A 22,748-nucleotide genomic window follows, 5' to 3' on the forward strand; every position below is an offset into this window, starting at 1 on the left:
CTCTCTAAAGTCACGCTGCAGAATATTCATCCCCTTCTTTCCGACATCGTTTGTGCCAACATGCACTACCACTTCCGGCTGTTCACCTTTACCCTTTGAGGATTTTCTGCCCTCTGTCCGTGACATCCTGGGTCCTGGCACCAGGGTGGCAGCACACCATCCTCGAATCCGGCCTGTTGCCACAGAAACCTCTGTCCGTACCTCACAATGGAGTCTCCTACTACCACACCGTTGCCTGACGTCGGCCTCTTTGGTTTTGGCTCAACAGCACGTTTTGCTTTGTAATCCAGTCTGCCGCTCAATGTGGCAATGTCTTCTTCCCCGACAGCTTCCAAGTGGGTGAACCTGTTCTCAAGAGGCACAACACCCAGGGTCCCTTGCACTCCAAGTTTCCTTCCCTTTCTCACCATCATCCATCTTCTCTCTTCCAGTACCTTCGGTGTAACAATCTCACTGTAGGACTTGTCCAGGAACGACTCGGGTTCTCGGACAGACCCAAGGTAATCCACTTGCTTCTCCAGTTCCCCAAAACGACCCTTCAGGAGCTGAACCTGGATACACTTCTCACATTTGCAGCAGCCAGACGCACGAGCAGTGTCCCTGAACTCCCACATCCTGCAAGCATCACACTGAATCAGCTTGCTTGGCATTGCCTTCTTGCGCCTCACCCTCACAGTCAGAGACTCGCGCTTATCTCACAGGACACTTCCCTCAACAGGACCACCACACTGCCTTGAGCAAGCCTTGCTTATGTCAGTTGCTAAATTGACTAACTGGCCAATTTACTAATCTTCTAATTTAATTGCTCAGCCTATCACTGCACACACTCCTAACCTGCCTTCCTCTGTGCTCCTCGCAAGTATAACACTTGGCACTCTTTTTAAACTGCCACTACCTGTGAGTCACCTGCTTTTGTCACAACCTTTACAGCCATTTTGTGGCATATGATTTTCATATATAGATTCTGAAAATATTCTGTAGAAACCAAGAGTGGAGCACAGTTGTGGCAATTTTCAGTTCACTTCGTACTGATCTAAATTTTACTTCCAACTTTCTAGCAGCATTTTCATTGGTTTGGAGAAACATAATTTCAGTTTAAAACTGTGCTAACAATATAAATATTACTGCAACAGACAATATTTGTTTCCAATGTCATTTTCAACCTCGCTGGTCCAAAACATGACAGATATTGTTTACTCCCAGAACCAGCTTTTACTAACTCTATCCTGAAACTGTGCTGTTTCATCACAAGGCTGCCCCTATTACTGCATTCCTTAGTAGGCTGCCCCACAGCTTTCTGCAGAATCACTTACACATGTCATTTCACTTAAGACTGAGCGTTCCTTGCAATTTCAATAACATTTCTGCATTCAGACTGACTTACGGTGGCGATTTCTCGACAACTAACAACGCTAGACGACATGGAGGTGAACCTTGTACATCAAAGACATGACGGGCAGCCACCAGGGTGACTTGGGAGGAACTATCGTAGGAAACTTCTTCACAGCTCTTGTCCATTCTGAACTGACAGGCACTCATTGTCATACCTGCATTTCCCTGAGGAGTAATATCTACACAGATTGGGTTTCACCAAGGTGCAGTACCCACCGAGATCTGTGACACAAGACCTCAAATACAGCCTTGCACATGTGCCTTTGGACATAGCCTTAGGAGATCATGTCACTGTCACAGTCAATCCAATTTTCATTGCAGTTATTTGCTAATCTGCACAAAAATGGTTCCTGAAGTATTTGATCTTTGACATTAGATTGTGTGAAATGGAAGTATAATGAATGATCATGGTGCAGTTTAATAATTCAGTTTGCAGCTAGAATGGTTTAGACAACAAGATGACCAGTTTCAACACTTGCAGTAGATACTCTGCAGAGACCAATTGTGTTATTTACAAGACTGAGCATAACTTGCAATTGTAGACATTATGAAAAATACTAACAAGTATATTTAAAAAAATACATGTTGGTTCCCAAATCATTTAGGATATTTTCTAATTGATCAGTTTCATTTCTTGCCTAATAAGTATACAGTAACAACTTTTAAATTCTTAATTAATCTGAATTACTTCCAGGAACTATTGTTTCAATAGGGCAAGACAAAATTAAGCATGGCAAAAGCTTTCTCTTGATTATATGGTGTCCCTAGATTAGAATGTGTCTTTTTATGTTAATTGCATCCTTCTTTGTTCAGTTCAGTTTAGATCTCATTTGACTTGAGAGAATATATTAACTAAATCTTAAATGAATAAAAGGCAAACAATGATAATAACTCTTCAATTTGGGTTGAACTCTTTTTTTGAATGCTGCAGGATGAAATTTCCTTGAGCGTGACTAACCCTCAGAAAACCAAAATGGACAAATTGATAGAAATCCTTAACAGCATGAGGAACAACTGTAGCAATGTGGACTTCAACCTCTCAATATTCATGCAAGAGGCACAAAACTCAACCAACTCTGAGGAGATGCTGAACGAGATAGTTAAAACCATTTACTACAAGGCCGTAACGGACAGGAGTTTTGCTTCGACAGCAGCCAGATTGTGTGATAAAATGTCTCTCTTCATGGTGGAAGGAACTAAATTCCGAAGCTTGCTTCTCAATATGTTGCAGGTAAAAATGGTTTTGTTGGTTTGTGTACGGTAAAACCTGGGGGAATTGATGTTTATCCTTCAAATGACCAGTGTTACTGATTGCATTAACCTACCTAATTCAATGGTTGATTGGCAGCACAGTTTTATCTATCTCATAAATATAAATAGAAACCTGGAAGTCAAAACACAAGATGTACTTCAATGATGAGTATAATTACTTAACGAACACCTCCTATAACCAAGGAAGCAAACTATATACATGCCAGAAAAGCACAGATTCTGCTTTTCCTCCTACAGTTTTACAATAAACCCATCAAATGGTGATCAAAAGATCCCTTGCTTTCCCCCTCTTTCTTAATGTGGATAGAGAACTGGCTGGCAGACAGGAAGCAAAGAGTAGGAGTAAACGGGTCCTTTTCAGAATGGCAGGCAGTGACTAGTGGGGTACCGCAAGGCTCAGTGCTGGGACCCCAGCTATTTACAATATATATTAATGATTTGGACGAGGGAATTGAATGCAACATCTCCAAGTTTGCGGATGACACGAAGCTGGGGGGCAGTGTTAGCTGTGAGGAGGATGCTAGGAGGCTGCAACGTGACTTGGATAGGTTAAGTGAGTGGGCAAATGCATGGCAGATGCAGTTAAGTTTGGATAAATGTGAGGTTATCCACTTTGGTGGCAAGAACAGGAAAGCAGACTATTACCTGAATGGTGGCCGATTAGGAGAAGGGGAGATGCAACGAGACCTGGGTGTCGTGGTACACCAGTCATTGAAAGTAGGCATGCAGGTGCAGCAGGCAGTGAAGAAAGCGAATGGTATGTTGGCATTCATAGCGAGGGGATTTGAGTATAGGAGCAGGGAGGTTCTGCTGCAGTTGTACAGGGCATTGGTGAGAGCACACCTGGAGTATTGCATAAAGTTTTGGTCTCCTAATCTGAGGAAAGACATTCTTGCCATAGAGGGAATACAGAGAAGGTTCACCAGATTGATTCCTGGAATGGCAGGACTTTCATATGAAGAAAGACTGGATAGACTCGGCTTGTACTCGCTGGAATTTAGAAGATTGAGGGCGGATCTTATGGAAACTTACAAAATTCTTAAGGGGTTGGACAGGCTAGATGCAGGAAGATTGTTCCCGATGTTGGGGAAGTCCAGAACAAGGGGTCACAGTTTAAGGATAAGGGGGAAGTCTTTTAGGACCGAGATGAGAAAGTTTTTTTTCACACAGAGAGTGGTGAATCTGTGGAATTCTCTGCCACAGAAGGTAGTTGAGGCCAGTTCATTGGCTATATTTAAGAGGGAGTTAGATGTGGCCCTTGTGGCTAAAGGGATCAGGGGGTATGGAGAGAAGGCAGGTATGGGATACTGAGTTGGATGATCAGCCATGATCATATTGAATGGCGGTGCAGGCTCGAAGGGCCGAATGGCCTACTCCTGCACCTATTTTCTATGTTAATGCCTGCTGAGCAGCAGCGGTAGCAGGCAGTTAATTTGTAGACTGCAGAAAGAAATCCAACGCACTCCCCTTCCCACCTCATTTAATAACATGCATGATGCTAGAGAGGTCACACTGTGGGGACAAGACGATTGATTCTATTAGTGAATGTCAAGTCTTGTCAAAGTGGAAAAGAACTGGTGAATTCTGTGGTTGTGGTGGTTTTCTGGGTGCTTTGTCTTATTGTGCTTAACCCCATTTTGTGCAAATGCTGTTGCTATTGCCAGCAGATTTAATTAGTGTCTTTTCAAGATCACTGCAAAGTCACGTGGCATGGTGTTGTCCGTGTATCCGTCTTATTTGTTACTTTAGCTCTTTCTCACCCTTAAAACACACAGAAAACATTTGGGAATCCCAATGCACAATTTTGGAATTTCTACCTATGAAGGAAACTTTTTATAATGCTTCAAGGAATGTGCAATGCAGCACAAATCAGGCAACAGGTAAGCGGACATTCCACAGACCTGCTGCCTAATTTGTGCTGTATTAGCTAGATATACTTCAGGTAAACAGTTGCTATTTATTTATTAGGTGGTACAAAGCAAGGCAACATTTGATGTTGTTAGAATTATAAAGTAGACATATAACATGGAAACAGGCCCTTTGGCTCAACTTGCCCATGCAGACTAAGATGCCCTATCTATGCCAGTCCCATCTGCCCGCATTTGGCCTAAATCCCTCTAACCTTTCCTATCCGTGTATCTTTCTAAATGCCTTTTAAATGTTGTGTATCTATAATACCACCCACATTTGTGTCATCTGCAAACTTGCTAATAATGTCATGTACTTTTTCATCCGATCATTGATACAGATGACAAACAGCAATGAAGAGTTGGAAAAGCAATCTTCAACCTGGTTGAATGCTTTGCTGAAATCCATATCTCCCACATCCACAGCTCTGCCCTTTGGTCACATCTTCAAAAAACTCAATCAGATTCGTGAGACACAACCTCCCACATACAAAACCATGCTGACTATCACTAATCACCCCCTGTCCATCTAAATGCATGTATATCTTATCCCTCAGAATACTCTCTAGTAACCTTCTGGCCACAGATGTTAAGCTCACTGCCTGTCGTTCTCAGGCTATTCCCTGCAGCCCTTCTTAATAGAGGCACAACATTTGCCATCCTCCAATCTTCCACCACCTCACTTGTATTTAATGACGACTTGTGAATCTGTCAGGGCACCTGCAATTTCCTCTCCAGCGTCCCACAGTGACCATGGATATATCTGATCCGGCCCAGGAGATTTGTCTACTTTCATACTCATTAGGACCTTCAGCTCTTCTGTGGCAGTAATACTGACTGATAGTCTGCTTGCATAGTGAAGCTGAAGGGCCTGTTTCCATTCTGTATAACCCTGTGAATCTGTAATCCCTCAATAGATAATAGGTGCAGGAGTAGCCATTCGGCCCTTTGTGCCAGCACCACCATTCAATGTGATCATGGCTGATCATTCTCAATCAGTACCCGTTCCTGTCTTCTCCCCATACCCCCTGACTTCGCTATCCTTAAGAGCTCTATCTAGCTCTCTCTTGAATGCATTCCCTCACCAGAAGGACTGTAATGGTTCAACACTCGGATGTGGAAAAATGAAAAGAAATTAAACAAAAACTAGTCTATTGTCTGCACACATTTCTCAGTACAAGAAGGAAGGCTCTAAGTCTGTGACCTTCAAATTAATCATGAGCGACACAGCTGTTGTGCCGGCATCCTATCTGCTGCATTGGGATACTGCATTGATTCCTGAAACATCTCTTATCAGAGGAGCCAGCGGTGTAAGATTTTCAGCTCATCCTCGACCTTGGCAAATCAATGTTACAGCATCAGACAGAATGATACAAATCCGATGCTGCACTAACCCGTTGCCGGAAACCATAATGTCAATAGTGCAGGACACGGAGATGATGAAGATTGCAACCCTGAGACATGTTTGGTATCTACTTTGCGATTACAAAGGAATCTGGAGAACTTGCCCAGGGCAGCTATGTTAGATGTGGCAGGCCAACTCCAGCACTTGCAAAGGTGGATTGGCATTCCATTGAAAATATCGTATCTCCTGGTTATGGTACATAATAGCAAGGTATTAAGTAAATGGACCCATGTCAGGATTCTCAACCGTTGACTCGCGGGTATGAATGAATGATACTTTATTGTCATGTGTACATGGGTACAGTGAAATTCTTTGTTTTGCATACAATACACAAAGAATGCAAAGAGTCGCCACGTATAGGGCAAAGTTACAAAAGTATTAGGTCATAAGTGATTGAAGTAGAGTTAAACCTTTTCAGAATGGCAGGCAGTGACCAGTGGAGTGCCGCAAGGCTCGGTGCTTGGGACCCCAGTTATTTACAATATATATTGACGATTTAGACGAGGGAATTAAATGTAACATCTCCAAGTTTGCGGATGACACAAAGCTGGGTGGCAGAGTGAGCTGTGGGAGGATGCTATGAGGCTGCAGGGTGACTTGGATAGGTTGGGTGTGTGGGCAGATGCATGGCAGATGCAGTATAATGTGGATAAATGTGAGGTTATCCACTTTGGTGGTAAGAACAGGAAGGCAGATTATTATTTGAAAGGTGTCAGATTAGGAAAAGTGGTGGCTCAACAAGACCTGGATGGCCTTGTACATCAGTCACTGAAAGTAAGCATGCAGGTACAGCAGGCAGTGAAAAAAAGCTAATGGCATGTTGGCCTTCATTGCAAGAGGATTTGTGTAAAGGAGTAAGGAGTTCCAACTACAGTTGTATAAGGCCCTGGTGAGACCACACCTGGCATATTGTGTGCAGTTTTGATCTCCTAATTTGAGGAAGGACATTATTGAGGGAGTGCAGCGTAGGTTCACCAGGTCAATTCCCGGGATGGCGGGACTGACATTTGAGGAAAGAATGGGTCGACTGAGCTTGTATTCATTGAAATTTAGAAGGATGAGAAGGGATCTTATAGAAACATATACAATTCTTAAGGGATTGGACAGGCTAGATGCAGGAAAGATGTTCCTGATATTGGGGGAGGCCAGAATCAGGGGTCACAGTTTAAGAAAAATGACATCTGAGTAATGGTGACAATGATACTTTAGATTCTCATAGAAAAATCGCTTTGGGACTGGAAGATGCTCCGTGTGCTTAGTCTGCACATGTTTCCAGGAGGTAAATGACTTAAAACATACACTGTGATTAAAATCGACTGTACAAAGACTATGTACCTAATGATCTTTGCTCAATTAAACCCATCCTCTGCTGTGATCAGAACTGATCCTCTCAAGTCATGCTGCTGTCTCCATAACTGAAAAGGGCAGATGCTGTAAATCAAGAGCAAACTACAAATGCTGCAAACAAAGAAACAAGGAATTGCAGATACTGTTTTTTTTTTTTTTAAAAGACACAAGTACTGGAGTAACTCAGTGGGTCTGGCAGTATCTCTGAAGAACATAGGCAAGCGACCTTTTGGTCCGGAACCTGCCTTCAGACTAATTATGGTGGGGGACAAAGCCAGAAGAGAGGTGGGATGCGAGACAAAGATGGCAAGTGAAGGGTGGATACAGGTAAGAGGGGGATTTTGAATGGCAGATGGTTGGACAAAGGCCAGAGATGAAAAGACAAAACATGTGAGATAAGGAGTAATGGATAGGAGAGGTACAGCAGGCAGTGAAGAAAGCCAATGGCATGTTGGCCTTCATTGCGAGAGGATTTGAGTTTAGGAGCAAGGAGGTCTTACTGCAGTTGTACAGGGCCCTGGTGAGACTGCACTTGGAGTATTGTGTGCAATTTTGGTCTCCTAATTTGAGGAAGGAGTTTATTGCTATTAGAGGGAGTGCAGCGTAGGTTCACAAGGTTAATCCTCGGGATGGCGGGACTGACATGATGAAAGAATGGACCGACTGAGCTTAGAAGGATGAGAGGGGACCTTGTAGAAACATATAAAATTCTTAAAGGATTGGACAGGCTAGATGCAGGGGAAAATGGTTCCGATTTTGGGGGAGTCCAGAACCTGGGGTCACAGTTTAAGAATAAGGAGTAGGCCATATAGGACTGAGATGAGGTTAAAAAAAAATCTGTGGAATTCTCTGCCACAGAAGCCAGTGGAGGCCAATTCACTGGATGTTTTCAACAGAGAGTTTGATGTAGCTCTTAGGGCTAAAGGAATCAAGGGATATGGGGAAAAAGCAGGAACGGGGTACTGATTTTAGATGATCAGCCATGATCATATTGAATGGCGGTGCTGGCTCGAAGGGCCAAATGGCCTACTCCTATTTTTCTATGTTTCTAGAAGTATAATGTGAAGCAAGAGGAAGGAATAATGGTGGGAGGATGGGTAAAGGGTGAAATGGGTGCGCATCCAGATGGGGCAGAGGGAAGAGAGAGGGAAAGGGCGGAGTTGTTTCGAGGTTTGTCACCTAAAATTGGAGAATCCAATGTTCATACTGTTTGGTTGCAAGCTGCCCCAGTAGAATATGAAATGCCATTCCTCCAATTTGCATGTGGCCTCACCCTGGCTATGGAGATGGTCCAGGACGGAAGGGTCGGTATAGGAATGTGAGTTAAAATGGTTCGCAACTAGATCCAGCAGTCCTCCCGGGGCAAAAGCATCACCCTCTATCCTGTGTTTTGCCCCTTGTAGCCTTGATGCTACACGGCAGATTGGACAGTTGTCCTTTTAGAAGGTGGAGCCATGATGTCCATGACTGCGTAAGTAGATTGGCTAAGGTTGGATATTGGTTTCGGTTTATTGTTTTCACATGTACGGAGGAACAGCGAAAAGCTTTGGTTAGCGTGCTATCCAATAAAATCAGATAATACTATACATGAAAACAATCAAGCCAAACACAAGTACAAAAGGAGGAATGAAGAAAAGAAATACCAGTATGCTGAATATAGATTCTCAGCGTTACAGTGTAATTATTCCAGAGAAGAAGTCCCCAATGAGGTTGATATTGAAGCTCTCTTCGTTGTGAAGCAGGGAAATGAAATATTTGATGTTCAAAAAACATGTGGATATTTCTCTAACCCCCATAACTAATTACTGGTTCCAGCTGCACAGGCATTAATTGATAAAGGTTTAGTATCCAGCACAAATTTAACATTCTTATTTGGGGCAGTTTAATTGATTGTGACGAGAGCCATCAACAGGGAGAATATACAAAGGAGGTAGATCAATAATTTAAGATTCCATTCTTTTTGTCCTGTTTCAGAAAGATTTCACGGTGAGAAACGAGCTACAGCAAAATGATGTGGAGCACTGGCTTGGATTCATCACCTTTCTCTGCGAAGTATTTGGAATTATGCGAAGCAACGCAGGAGAGCCCTTCCGTGTGCTTGTTTGTCCTATCTACACATGTCTCCGGGAGGTGAGTGAGTCAGGATGAACTCTGATACAAGTAGATTGGACAGTGCTCTTGTCCATGTGGCCTTTCCCATTCTCTGAGTTAATCCCCTTGCAAGAACTGATGGCTCCCTCCTTGATGAGAATGCTGAATTGGTTGCGTTGGGAATGGAAATTAATGGATTTTCCTTTTGTCAATATCTCGTCGGTAAATTTGCATCCCTTGATGGGCAAGCAAAAGGTGATGTCAAACTGAGGAAAAAACTCAGCCCAGAAAAGTAAATTGTTCAATCTTTTGCCCTGAGTTAGCTGATCTAAAACTGTGCCATAGAGGACAAGAAATAGGCCCTTCAGCCCACCATGCCCATGCCAACTATCAATACCCATCTATATGTTAGCTCTTTGGGCTAACAGAATCAAGGGAGATGGGGAGAAAGCATGAACGGGGTACTGATTTTGGATGATCAGCCATGATCATATTGAATGGCGGTGCAGGCTCGAAAGGTCGAATGGCACTTATTTTCCTGCACCTGCACCTATTTTCTATATTTCTATATTACTACTAAGCATATTTGCTTGTGCCTATCTGTATGTATGATTTCATGTGAATGCCCATTTGTGTATCTTTAAGAATTCTTCAGCAAGTGCGTACTGTCGATATCAGTGCATGTCCAGTTGTTTAAGTCCATTTAATAGAGTCTAGTCTCCCAAGTATCTTGGATCTCCATTCCGGTAAAAGAGGATCTCACTCTGTCAAAAGTGTGTAGTAACTGGCATGCAATGGCCACGCCATATTGAGTGAAAGACCTTCACAAGAATGTTCTATTTTTCACTGTGGTGGCAGCAAGTCGTCCTTGACCTCAACAGATTGGCAAAGGAAAATAACTTATAGATAGACCGAGAGGGGAGCTTTATGTTGGTTCTTCCAAACTTGTTCTTGGGAATTGCAAGTGACCGTCAGTGGAATGTAAGTTCCAGGTATTCACCTTTCAGCTCAACAAATAAATTGCAGGTCATCCTAAAATTTAATTCACTAGGCTTGCATTCCATTCCAGTTCTTCTTGGATGGATGCTTCTTCCGAAGCATTGTGTTGGCCGATTATTATTTATTTATTTTTGCATGCCTACATAAAACTGGTAGAAAGAAACACCAGCAAAAGCGGAACCTTTGGTGGCAAATATCCTGTAATTTGAGAATTAAAATCCACCTTATAGAAGTAGTAATTTTGCTTTGAAAGGTATGAGTTTCAAAAACACAACCTTAAAGGGATACTGGTATCGAGTTTTGGATAGGAGATGCGTTTTTAGCACTCTGCCTGCAGTTTGAATCATAGTTAATAAGAGATGCTGTTCTCTCCGAATTAACCTGAATTTGTCAGAACGTAATTGGTTCTTGATTCTTTAATATCATTGTTCTATTGGATTAATGGTGAAAAGGGTGATAGTGAGCCATGCTATAAACCGCTAGTCTGGGTCAAGTAGGTTACATAGTTGACAGTTGTAAGAATGGAGAGTTTACATTAGTACACTAGATTCCCCATAATGGGAATGCATTCAAGAGAGAGCTAGAAAGAGCTCTTAAGGATAGCGGAGTCAGGGGGTATGGAGAGAAGGCAGGAACGGGGTACTGATTGAGAATGATCAGCCATGATCACATTGAATGGCAGTGCTGGCTCGAAGGGCCGAATGGCCTACTCCTGCACCTATTGTCTATTGAATTATTTTTTGAAATGGTAGGAGCTGTGCTCAAGGTCATATTGGGTACACGAATGGGATGTCACTTACCATCACATTCTCCACAAGTTAGACATAACAAACAAAAATAAGTTAATGTCTTTACCTATTTCATATAGAATCATAGATTCGGCTCGGCCGCGGGATGTTTCAGCGCCCGGTGCGGCTCGGCCGCGGGGACTTTGGCGTGAGGAAGAGAGCGGAAGTTTTGTTGCCTCCATCACAGTGAGGGGGTGTTTGGAGTCACTGTGATGGATGTTTGTGTTGGGGTTATGTGTCTTGTGGGTTTTTTTTTGAGTGACTGCTGGTAACGTAATTTCGTTCGGTACCTCGGTACCGAGTGACAAATAAAGGCTCTGTATTCTGTATTCTCTCTGTAGAGTCATACAGTGCAGAAACAAGCCCTTTGGCCCAGCTTGCCCATGTCATTCAAGGTACACAATCGACACTCGTCCTACCTGCCTGCATTTGGCCCAGATCTCTCGAAACCTTTCCTATCCATGTACCTGTCCAAATGTCTTCTGCCTCTACTACCTTCTCTGGCAGCTCATTCCATATACCCACCACCATCTGTGTGGGAAAGGTTGCTCCTCAGATTCCTATTAAATCTTTCCCTTCTCAAAGATATTGTCAAGCTTGAACGGGTTCAGAAAAGATTTATGATGATGCTGTCAGGACTAGAGGGTGTGAGCTATAGGGAGAGGTTGAGTAGGCTGGGTCTCTATTCCTTGGAGCGCAGGAGGATGAGAGATCTTATAGAGGTGTACAAATCATGAGAGGAATAGATCGGGTGGATGCACAGAGTCTCTTGCACAGACAGAATAGGGGAATCCAGGACCAGAGGACATAGGTTCAAGGTGAAGGGAAAAAATTTAATAGGAATCCAAGGGGAAAACTTTTTCACACAAAGGGTGGTGGGTGTATGGAACAAACTGCCAGATGAGGTAGTTGAAGCTGGGACTATCCCATTGTTTAAGAAACAGTTAGACAGGTACATGGATAGGATAGGGTTGGAGGGATATGAACCAAGCGCAGGCAGGTGGGACTAGTGCAACTGGGACATGTTGGCCGGTGTGGGCAAGTTGGGCCGAAGGGCCTGTTTCCACACCGTATCACTCTATAACCCTATCATCTTAAACCCAAGTCCTCTTGTTCTTGATTCTCCTTCTCTGGGTAAAAGGCTCTGTGTATCTACTGTATCTATACCCATCATAATCTTATATACCTCTATAAGATCACCTCTCATCCTCCTATGCTCCAAGGAATGCAATCCTAACCTGCCCTATAGGTCAGGCCCTCAAGTCCTGACAACATTCTCGTAAATATAGACAATAGGTGCAGGAGGAGGCCATTCAGCCCTTCGAGCCAGCACCGCCATTCAATGTGATCATGGCTGATCATTCACAATCAGTACCCCGTTCCTGCCTTCTCCCCATACCCTCTGACACCGCTATCTTTAAGAGCTCTATCTAGCTCTCTCTTGAAAGCATCCAGGGAATTGGCCTCCACTGCCTTCTGAGGCAGAGAATTCCACAGATTTACAACTCTCTGACTGAAAAAGTTTTTCCTCATCTCTGTTCTAAATGGCCTACCCCTTATTCTTAAACTGTGGTCCCTGGTTCTGGACTCCCCCAACACTGGGAACGTGTTTCCTGCCTCTAATGTGTCCAATCCCTTATCAATGAAGTTGTCACAGAAACATTGGCATAAAGTTGATGGGAAGTTTAGAAATGTGTCAATGCATTTTTATGAAAAGTTGTCTTATAAAGGAATCACTAATGGAGCTTTTAAACAGAAACGGAACTAGCCAGCAATACAAAAGCCCGGTTACAGAATGATCATGCCTTAGTACTTTGAGGTGAATGACTTGCATCTCAATTCTGTTGACTATTAGAGGAGTATGGTGCAAAACTGTCGCCTCAGTGGGTACAGTGCGGACCTGGGGGTGGGTGTATGTTTTTTAGCCAGTTTAATCTACTCTTCAACTAATTAAGATTGTGCCACATGATCATGCACTGAGTACTTCATTGGATGTTATTTGTAGTGGATAGAGACAGGAGTTTGAAAGCCCCAACCTTCAGACGTAAGAACAGCTTCTTCCCCACTCTACTAACGATCCATAACCAATTGGCTCTTTCACACCCACTTCCCGGAAGTGCTACCACCTATTCCTACGCTACCTCATTTGGTTATTCTGTAATTGCACTTAGTTTTTTTTTGCTCAAGTTCAGACTTATTTATAATCATAATTGTATCATCACTAGTATTTATCATTACAATGTATATCGCTTTTTCAATGACCTTCATGCGAACAAGGAAGTTCCTTGGTGTACATGGCAATAATCGAATCTAATCTAATGGATGGCCCTTTGCCTTCATTTGTTGTTAACCACTTGAGCAAGGAAGCAGAATTCCATTGGAACTGTACCTCAGCAGTAGTGTCTTCAAGACAGGAAAGAAAGTTGAAGATACAGGAGTTACATCCATGGTGTTGAGTTTTTGTACAATGTACTAGGACTTGTAGAGGTGTCACTGAATGTGGTCAAACCTGATTAAGATTAATTTAGCAATCTTTGGGTAAAAGCACAACACCCTTGCACAACATATTCTCTGAAGAAAGCTGATAGATAACATTATTCAGGCTTTCAAATTGCTGACTGCATGAGAAGGAACTTTCCAAGCATAATAATTCTTGAGCAAGATTCTAAAGATCATTTATGTCAATTAATTTTGAATTAGTTTGGAATTGCAGATGGAAACAGGCCCTTCAGCCCCACCATGTCCACACAGACCTTAGATAACACGTTCACGCCGCTTCTAACATAGAAACAAAGAAAATAGGTGCAGGAGGAGGCCATTTGGCCCTTCGAGCCAGCACCGCCATTCATTGTGATCATGGCTGATCATCCACAATCAGTAACCCGTGCTTGCCTTCTCCCCATATCCCTTGATTCCACTAGCCCCTAGAGCTCTATCTAACTCTCTTTTAAATTCATCCATTAAATTGGCTTCCACTGCCTTCTGTGGCAGAGAATTCCTCAAATTCACAACTCTCTGGGTGAAAAAGTTTCTTCTCACCTCAGTCTAAATGGCCTTCCTTTTATTCTTAGACTGTGTTCCCTGGTTCTGGACTCCCCCAACATTGGGAACATTTTTCCTGCATCTAACTGGTCTAGTCCTTTTTATAATTTTATATGTCTCTATAAGAACCCCTCTCATCCTTCAAAACTCCAGTGAGTACAAGCCTAGTCTTTCCAATCTTTCCTCATATGACAGTCCCTCCATCCCAGGGATTAACCTCGTGAACCTACGCTGCACTGCCTCAATAGCTAGGACGTCCTTCCTCAAATTAGACCAAAACTGCGCACAATACTTCAGATATGGTCTCACCAGGGCCCTGTAAACTGCAGAAGGACTTTGCTCCTGTACTCAAATCCTCTCGTTATGAAGGCCAACATGCCATTAGCTTTCTTCACTGCCTGCTGTGCTTACTTTCAGTGACTGGTGTACAAGGACACCAAGGTCTCGTTGCACTTCTATGTTAGTTCACTCTCTCGTCCGCTCCCTACACTTTAGGGACAATATTATAAAGGTCAATTAACTTAAAAACCCGCATATCTTTGGGATGTGGGTGAAAACCGAAGCACCCAGAGAAACCCTCTCCATCACGGGGAGATTGTGCAAAATCCATGCAAGACTGCATCTGAGGTCAGGATCGAACGTGAGTTTTTGGCACTGTAAAACCAGCAGCTCTACCAGCTGTGCCACTGTGCCACCCCAATAAACGGAAACAAATGATTATTGAACCATAGAGTGACATAGCACAAGAGGAGGCCATTACGGCATCACATTGATGCTTGAAAGATCTTCTGAAATCATTCCCACTCTCCAGCACTTTCCCTGTAATCCTGCCATTTTTTTGCTTTAAGTATTTTTGTTTAAATGTCCTGAAAATTATGGCTTTCAATTAGTGTATTCTTGGCTTATAAACTGCAGGAAATGTGGATATCAGGAAATGTTCAGTCTGTCTTTAGCACCTTTATCGTATGACACAATAATCTCTTTTTGGTACCAATCTTCAATCAGACTGGGCTGAGTAGCAGTGTGTGCACAAGCTGATAAGTTTAGTTTATTATTTTTGTCATGCACCAAGGTGCAGCAGGAATTTTTATACCCAAGAAGTGAATCATGCTGAATATTTAAGTTTGTTCCTTGTAGTTGAAGTATTAAAATTGTCATGTTTGCAAACTTTGCTGACATCAACATTGCTAGCTTTTGGAACCTATTTAATGTGTGATATGACTCAGTAGGTGTGGAGCAGAATTGAAGAGTATGTGCTCGATTGCCATTCTTTTCTGACAAGGTTTGAACGTATAAAAGCTCTCATTGCTATTTTTCACTGAAAAGTAAAGCAGATCAAATTTGTTGTGTGGGCTTTATTGTTTTATATCTTCATCAGCCTTAAGGAATGCTCATTTTGTTAAAAAAAATATTTTTAATTTAAAATTCAACCTTTTTTTCTCTCCTGAAAGTGTGGATCATGCCGGGGCACCATGTGCACTAGTTATCTGACAAGGTCTCAATTAAATGTATATTATACCTTAGGCTGGACAGTGAATGCTGCAAAGATACAGGATATATTATTCTATAATCTATTGACACTGAGGTTGGTTATCACACCTAGCACAGCTCCAACAAGTCAGCTAATATCAGTCACCATTGTAGTCTATGCAAATTGCCATTATACAAAGGTACTTTTACCAGTTTTTCCACAATGAAACAAATTGTAATTTTACGTCTAGGCATCGGCACTGATAAATACCTTTCCTTATGTGTGTCCCATCGTAATAATGGGGGTAATCCATTTATCATTTAAAGATTTTTCTTCAGTCTTCCTAATTCACACTGGAAAACCAAATCACCTTCCAGATCTGTCGCTACCTCCACCCCTCCCTCCCTTACTTGGTTCCACCCACCAATCTACCCCTCCTATACTGGATCCACCCATCACTCGCCAGTCTTGCCCTACCGTCCTTACCTCTTCATTCTAGCTATCTCCCTCCACAGTCCAGAGGAAGTGACTAGACCCAAAACATCGCCTGTCCACTTTGCTGCCTGACCTGCTGAGTTCTTCCAGCAGTTTGTTTATTCCTGGGGAACTTGTAAATTCTGGTTAAAAATCAAAAAGGTTAACCCATGTTAGGCTTAACATGTTAGATATGCTTAGGACGAGAACATAAATTCAGGAGATGTTTAATGCGGGATTGCATTAACATGACAAGGAGGAGGGAATTTGGTTGCAAGTTCCAACTAATCTGCTCTCAACCGTATTACCTCTTGCGGTCTCCTCAGAGCAAAGGAGGTTGAGAAGAGATTACATAGAATTTGCAACATTACATCTGGTGCAGATCAACAACCTATTCTCGTTCCCAGATGATTTGGCCCCAAGGGACATTTTGGGCTACAAGGGGTAAGTTGAGAAAATTATTTTATGTGAAGAATGGTTATAATATGGAGCTCCTTACCTATAAGGGTGCTGGAAGCACTCAACTATGATATTCAAAAGAGAATTTTGTGGGTAGGACAGGGAACTGATGAGGTTGATCTGGAAGATGCTAACACATAGAACAGTACCGCACAAGAACAGGCTCTTCGGCCCACAATGTCTGTGGCGAACACGTTGCCAAGAGCAACCCTTATCTGCCTGCTTGTTATCCATATCCCTCCATTCCCTGCATATCCATGTCCAAAAGTCTCATAAATGCCACTATCGTAACGGCCTCAACCACCACGCCTGGCTCCACGTACTCACCACGCTCTGTATTAAAAAACATACCTCCTTTAAACTTTGCCTCTCTCACCTTAAAGCTCTGCCCTCTGGATGGGTGGACAGGGCTGTAACAATTCTTTGCCCTTAAAAAAAATTGATTGAAAATGTTGATGGGGAAGGGAATTTGTTGGCTGCAGTCAAAGGAGCCAAGCCAGCTTTGCTTCAGTGAGCAAATGGAGAACTGATAAGGGTTTTAAACTGTAATTATTTTAACTGAATCATTTCTGACGGGTGGGGTGGGAGAATAATGGCAGCTGCAACTGCTGACCCAAATGTGAACTGCTAGTATGTGCTCCTATGAATCTAACATTGATTGCACTTAATTCCTGAAGGTTTAATACCAGGAATGCTTCTGAGAGATTAATAATAGACAGAGTTGGCCCCAGTGAGTTTAACACTGGAGGCAGTTACCCGAAGAAATACCATTTTTATATCACCAAATCAAAGCAACACACTGTGATTGTTTAGTCCAAGTTATTTTCCCTCCTGCATTTGCATGGTGAAGGAGAGGACCTGAGAAAAACTAATATGATGATCTGAAATACCTCTTGGTTTCTTGTCATCATGTGGCAGAAACTACATTGTAGAGGAAGTGCCAATGAACTTTGTATAATATCGTGACATTGTATATAAATTGATACAGTCTGGGGGCCTTTTGAATTGACAGTCAATATTTTCTCTCTTCCTTCCTTTAATGATCGACTTTGGCTGTGACTCCTCTGCCTCAGCTGTTGCAATCACATGACGTCAAAGAAGATGCTGTTCTGTGCTGCTCAATGGAGGTGGGTTTACATTTTGTGATTTTTGTTTTTATAGTTGGGGGTTCACAAAAATGCATACATTTTGGCTCTGCTGAGAATATGAAAATGACTTTTCGAATATGTTTCACAGTTGAATCTAAATAGACCTGTGATTTTTCATTTTGAACTTTGCTAAGAAAAAGTCCTGGACTATTCAAAGATGTATTAAAAGCTGCAGCCTTGGCATGGTATGTTCCTGTAACAGGTGAGGTTCTCAGGCCCATGTGGTGTTCGGAAAATCAGAATTGCACCAAGTTTGGTTGTTGAGAGTATTGTATGATTTTTGTACTGTTCTAAAGTTCAGTTTAGTTTATTGCCACCTGTACCGAGGTACAGTGAAAAAAGCTTTTGTTGCGCGCTAACCAGTCAGCAGGAAGACGACACATGATTACACTCGATCCATTTACAGTGTATAGATTCATGTCAAAGGAATAACATTTAGTGCAAGGTAAATCCAGCAAATCGGGATCAAGGATAGTCTGAGGGTCATCAGAGTGGTAGATAGTGATAGTTCAGCACTGCTCCCTGGTTGTGGTAGGATGATTCAGTTGCCTGATAACAGCTGGGGGGGAAAACTGTCTCTGAATCTGGTGGTGTGCGTTTTCGCACTTCTATACTGTGAGACTTGATCTCACGGTCAGTGTTAAAGAAAAGAGGGCATAGAATTCCTAAATTGCATTCAAGAGAACTTTTCTGGAATGTATTTATCAAGCCCACCTAGGGATGGAATCTTGATTTAGCTCTATAGAGAATGAAGCTGGGTGGATGGAAGGACTATCAGTGAGGTTTTATTTTAATGATCACAACTCAGTAGAGACAAGAGTGTTTTATTGTCGTATGTCCCAGATAGAACAATGAAACTCTTACTTGCTGCAGCACAACAGAATAAGTAAACATAGTACATTGTAAACAATATGATAAACGAGAGAGAAATAAAAAGTTCAGTGTGTATATATACACGTACAAGTACACACACACACGTGTGTATATATATATATATATATATATATATATATGCTGGTATATTCAGATGCTGGTTTACCAAAGAAAGACACAAAATGCAGGAGTAACTCAGCAAGTTCTGGATTCAGCTCTGGAGAGCGTGGATAGATGACATTTTGGATTGGTGCCCTTATTCAGTCCAGACCCGAAACGTCAGCTATCCATGTTCTCCAGAGATGTTGCCTGACCCATTGTGTAATTTTGTTACCATTAAATTCTTGTTGCCTGAATTGAAGAAATAAACTGTATTGGTGAAGGGGAGGGGGCAGTGCTGATGAAAGGCCATTGTCCTCACAGATGCTACCTGGTCTGCTGACATGATTCTTTCTCTGCAGATACTATTTGATCTTCTGAGTATTTCTAGCATGTTAGATTTTTTTAATTTGTATTCCAGATGGGAATTAGTAACCAAAGAGCAAGGAGTAAAAATGTCTTATTGTCCTAGATAAGATTGTCCACTTGATCATTGTTTCCAGTCCTATTCAAGTTGCTTGTTTGCGTGAACTTTGACTACTGCCCTTTGAATCATTTGACAGCTGCAGAGCACAGGCAAGCTACTGGAGGAGCAGCTGCCAGAGATGATGACAGAGTTGCTGGCAGCAGCACGCGACAAGATGCTGGGCCCCTCAGAATCAGCACTGACAAGGTCCCTCCTCCTCGAAGTCATTGAGCTGCACGCCAACAACTGGAACCCACTAACCCCCACCATCACGCAGTACTACAACAAAACCATCCAGAAACTAACAGCTTAAAAAGCCTGGAGAAAAAGAAAGCAGGGGGGAACATAAAAGAGAAACCAGGAAGGTGGAAGAACAAAATATAGGAAGGTGCTGTCTTTTTTTAAATAACAAAACAAGACTTTTCATTGGAAATGGGAAATGTATTGTGTATAAAACAGAAAGATAAGTCACAGCATGCTGCAACTCATTTTATGAGCGCATTCTTTCATTCAAGTGCCAATCCTTCCTTTTCCACCTCCTGTGTTTTTGCTTGTGGTTGATCAATCTACAACACACAAGCCTATGGTTTGCGGAAGGCTGGAGCTGGCCTGGTATTGTGTTGAGTGTGTGTATGTGTTTGTGCTTTGTGTTTTATTTGTTCTGCCATTGAGACGTTGTCTTGCCAGGCAGTTGGCAGAATGTGACATTTAGCAGATGGCCAGGCAGAACAATAGAAAGCATGTTCTACGCCAGGCCCAAATCAATTATTTCATGCGGGGCTAGGTTTAAATTGACCTACCTACCGTTTTTGTTTTTGTTTTTACACTCACTTTTTCTTCATTGCTCATTCTAGAAAAGGGGCAAAAACAGTTAAAGTACATTTGCGGCTGAACTTTGCCTGCAGATTATTTTAACACAAGATGAACGTTTTAAGTTCCATGTGTTTACAAACAAATTTTGAAGCTATGCATTTGGTATAGTGATTGAAAGTGCAGGTTTTGAATTTTTCATTGTTGCATTTGGTTAAATGCTACAAAAGACATGTCTTCACCATGTAAGCTAAAACAAAGTTTTGTGTCTCAAACTGTCTGCCGATATATTGTTGCGGGGAGGATTATCCCACAAATTACAGTATTCAGTTTGGATGGCAAGTTTGCAAAACATTTAATTTAACTCTTGATCAGTTTTCTCAAGAGTTCACCTGTATTAACCGGTAAAATAATTCCCCATATCATTTCTTATTCAGTCACATGATGTGCATGAAGGAACTATCATGACGATGATTCTGTTAGCAAAACGAGAAGTGAAACATGATGGGTTATTAACCTGTCTCCAGTTAATATATCACACTGTGGAGAGTTGAGGCAGTGTTATGTAGGTTTTTTTTTTGACTAACACGTTGCTGCTGGTCTCACTGTATGCAAATTGGCTTCTGCCTTTCCTACCATACAGCACTTCATAAATTTCATATGGACTGCTTTGGCTGTTAAGTGCTTTGACACATCCTGAAAAAAATATTTTGCATCATTATGGAATATTGGAAGTTCAGATTTTCAGTTCTTGACTTTGTACACCACAGTATGTTGCTCCCAGGCAATACATTGCATACTCTGTAATTTGTGTAAGACATGCTATCTGAATTATCTTGCGCAATAAGTGCTAAATATACTATTCACTGACTAGCTATTGTAATCACCTTGATTATAATTCAGTGAATTTGTCGTGACTTTTTTGTTGTTGTTGAATTTCCAGTCAATGTTTTCCTGTATGACCCCAGCTGACAGATAACAGAGGGGAAAACTGCTCCCTAATTGCATCTATGTATTTTACATGTTGTTGACAGTAACTACAAATGCATTACTGAATAGTTGGTATACATGATAATAACTCAGTCAAACTGTTAATTGGTCAGTTAACTATGAATTTGGAATTGCTTACTCCCTTTGGTGTTTGTTAAACAATTGTATGCAATTTTACACTATGAGAATCTCCAATTCGGATTAAGTCACTGAAAGGACCTTGGACAGTGAATTCTAGTGCACCTGGGTAACAAGAAGGGTCAATGGGGGTAGGCTTTTGATAAGGTCCACATGGCAGGTTGGTCAATGGGATCCAAGAAAAAATGGCAATATAGAACCAGAATTTGCTCAATGAGAGAGGAATAATTGTTACGTGTTGTTATGTGGAAGCTTGTTACCAATGGGGTTCCATTGGGCTCGGTGCGCTCTGCTCTTCAGGGCTCTTTGCTCTTGCTTTTTGTAATGTTAATGATTTAGGCTTAATTGTAGAGTGTCAGATAAGGAAGTTGCAGTGTGGTTGACAGTGAGGAGGGAGACTATTGAGTGCAGGATGGTATGGGTGGTCGGGGCATTTGAGGAGAAAAACTGTGGATCTAAAGAAATAGGAGGTAATGTATTTGGGGAGGTGCAACAAGAGAAGGAAAGGTGCAGTAAATAGAAGGATATTGAGTGATGAAGAACAGGGAGCTTGCATGAAACATTGATAGATCCATAAAGAAAACAGGATAAGTCACTAACATGGAGATAGTACCAAGAATTGATTTCTTTGAGCTAAGGCATAGATTAAGAGCGAGGAGATAATGCATGGACTTTATACAACAGTTTGCTTACTGTCTACTGGTCATTATATTACTGGAAAAATGTGATTGTCCAGAGGGTGCAGAGGAGACTTGTAAGGATCTTGCCAGAACTGAAAAATAAAAGAACAGGGAAAGATTGGGTTAGAAGGCCCTGTTTCCTTTGGAAAAGAGGGAAATTGTGCTGTATAAGATTGCTAAAGAATAGAATCAATGGGAGGATCCTATTTCCCTTTGCAGAGGGGTTAAAAAGTAGATGGCAATGATTTTAAGTTACTGAAAAAAGAGAGATGAATCTCTTCTGCACCCTCTGTAATGCAGGAGTCTTGAGACTAGAAATGTCCCTCATCTGCAGCTGTGGTCTAACTAGTATTATGTACTAATCTAATAGAATCTACCTGCTTTTATATTCTATTCCTCGACCAATAAAGGCAGTACCCATGTGTTGTTTAACCACTTTTTTGACCTCCTGCAATCTCCAGTAATCTGTGGGCATACACTACACAATCCCTTTCTTTCTCTACACTTTAAATTCTCTTGCCTTGTTACCTGTTCTCTTGGACCTTGCAGCATCAGGCATTCATACAAAATGTCTGTTGGTCCACGATTCAACATATTCCTGCTGCCAATGAACGTATGATCCACAACTTGCAATTTATTTGGCATCTTACAAAATGCATGGGGAGCCTGCAAAACACTCTAACAAACACCTTTTGTTAAAAAGGATAGTTTGGACTTAATTTTAATGGGTAAATTGCTGTGCAACGACTTAACTGCTAATGTATTCTTTGGATCTCTCCGAATGAAGTGCTGCACCCCTGTTATCACAGCGGCTGTCCAAAAAAACAACTCTGTCATTATAAATGTTCATTGTGACACAGTGCTTGTGTGTAGAGATCAGGAGGGAACCCCTATTTG

General features: G+C 41.9%; 1 protein-coding gene across 4 annotated transcripts in view; it reads left to right on the plus strand.

Annotated features, from left to right (window-relative positions):
• Nucleotides 1–22,514, plus strand: part of ctif (CBP80/20-dependent translation initiation factor) — a 161,703-nt gene extending 139,189 nt beyond the window's left edge. For 3 of the 4 annotated variants that reach the window (XM_078418996.1, XM_078418908.1, XM_078419175.1), the window contains 4 exons: nt 2,324–2,623; nt 9,298–9,453; nt 17,721–17,774; nt 19,331–22,514. In XM_078418996.1, the coding sequence (XP_078275122.1) occupies nt 2,324–2,623; nt 9,298–9,453; nt 17,721–17,774; nt 19,331–19,546 (726 nt within the window). In that variant the 3' untranslated portion in view covers nt 19,547–22,514. The remainder of the gene's footprint in view (nt 1–2,323; nt 2,624–9,297; nt 9,454–17,720; nt 17,775–19,330) is intronic. The other variant, XM_078419085.1, reaches the window with a different exon arrangement.
• The last annotated feature ends 234 nt before the right edge of the window (nt 22,515–22,748 follow it).

Source organism: Rhinoraja longicauda, chromosome 1, assembly GCF_053455715.1.
Source record: "Rhinoraja longicauda isolate Sanriku21f chromosome 1, sRhiLon1.1, whole genome shotgun sequence".
Lineage (NCBI taxonomy): Eukaryota > Metazoa > Chordata > Chondrichthyes > Rajiformes > Arhynchobatidae > Rhinoraja > Rhinoraja longicauda.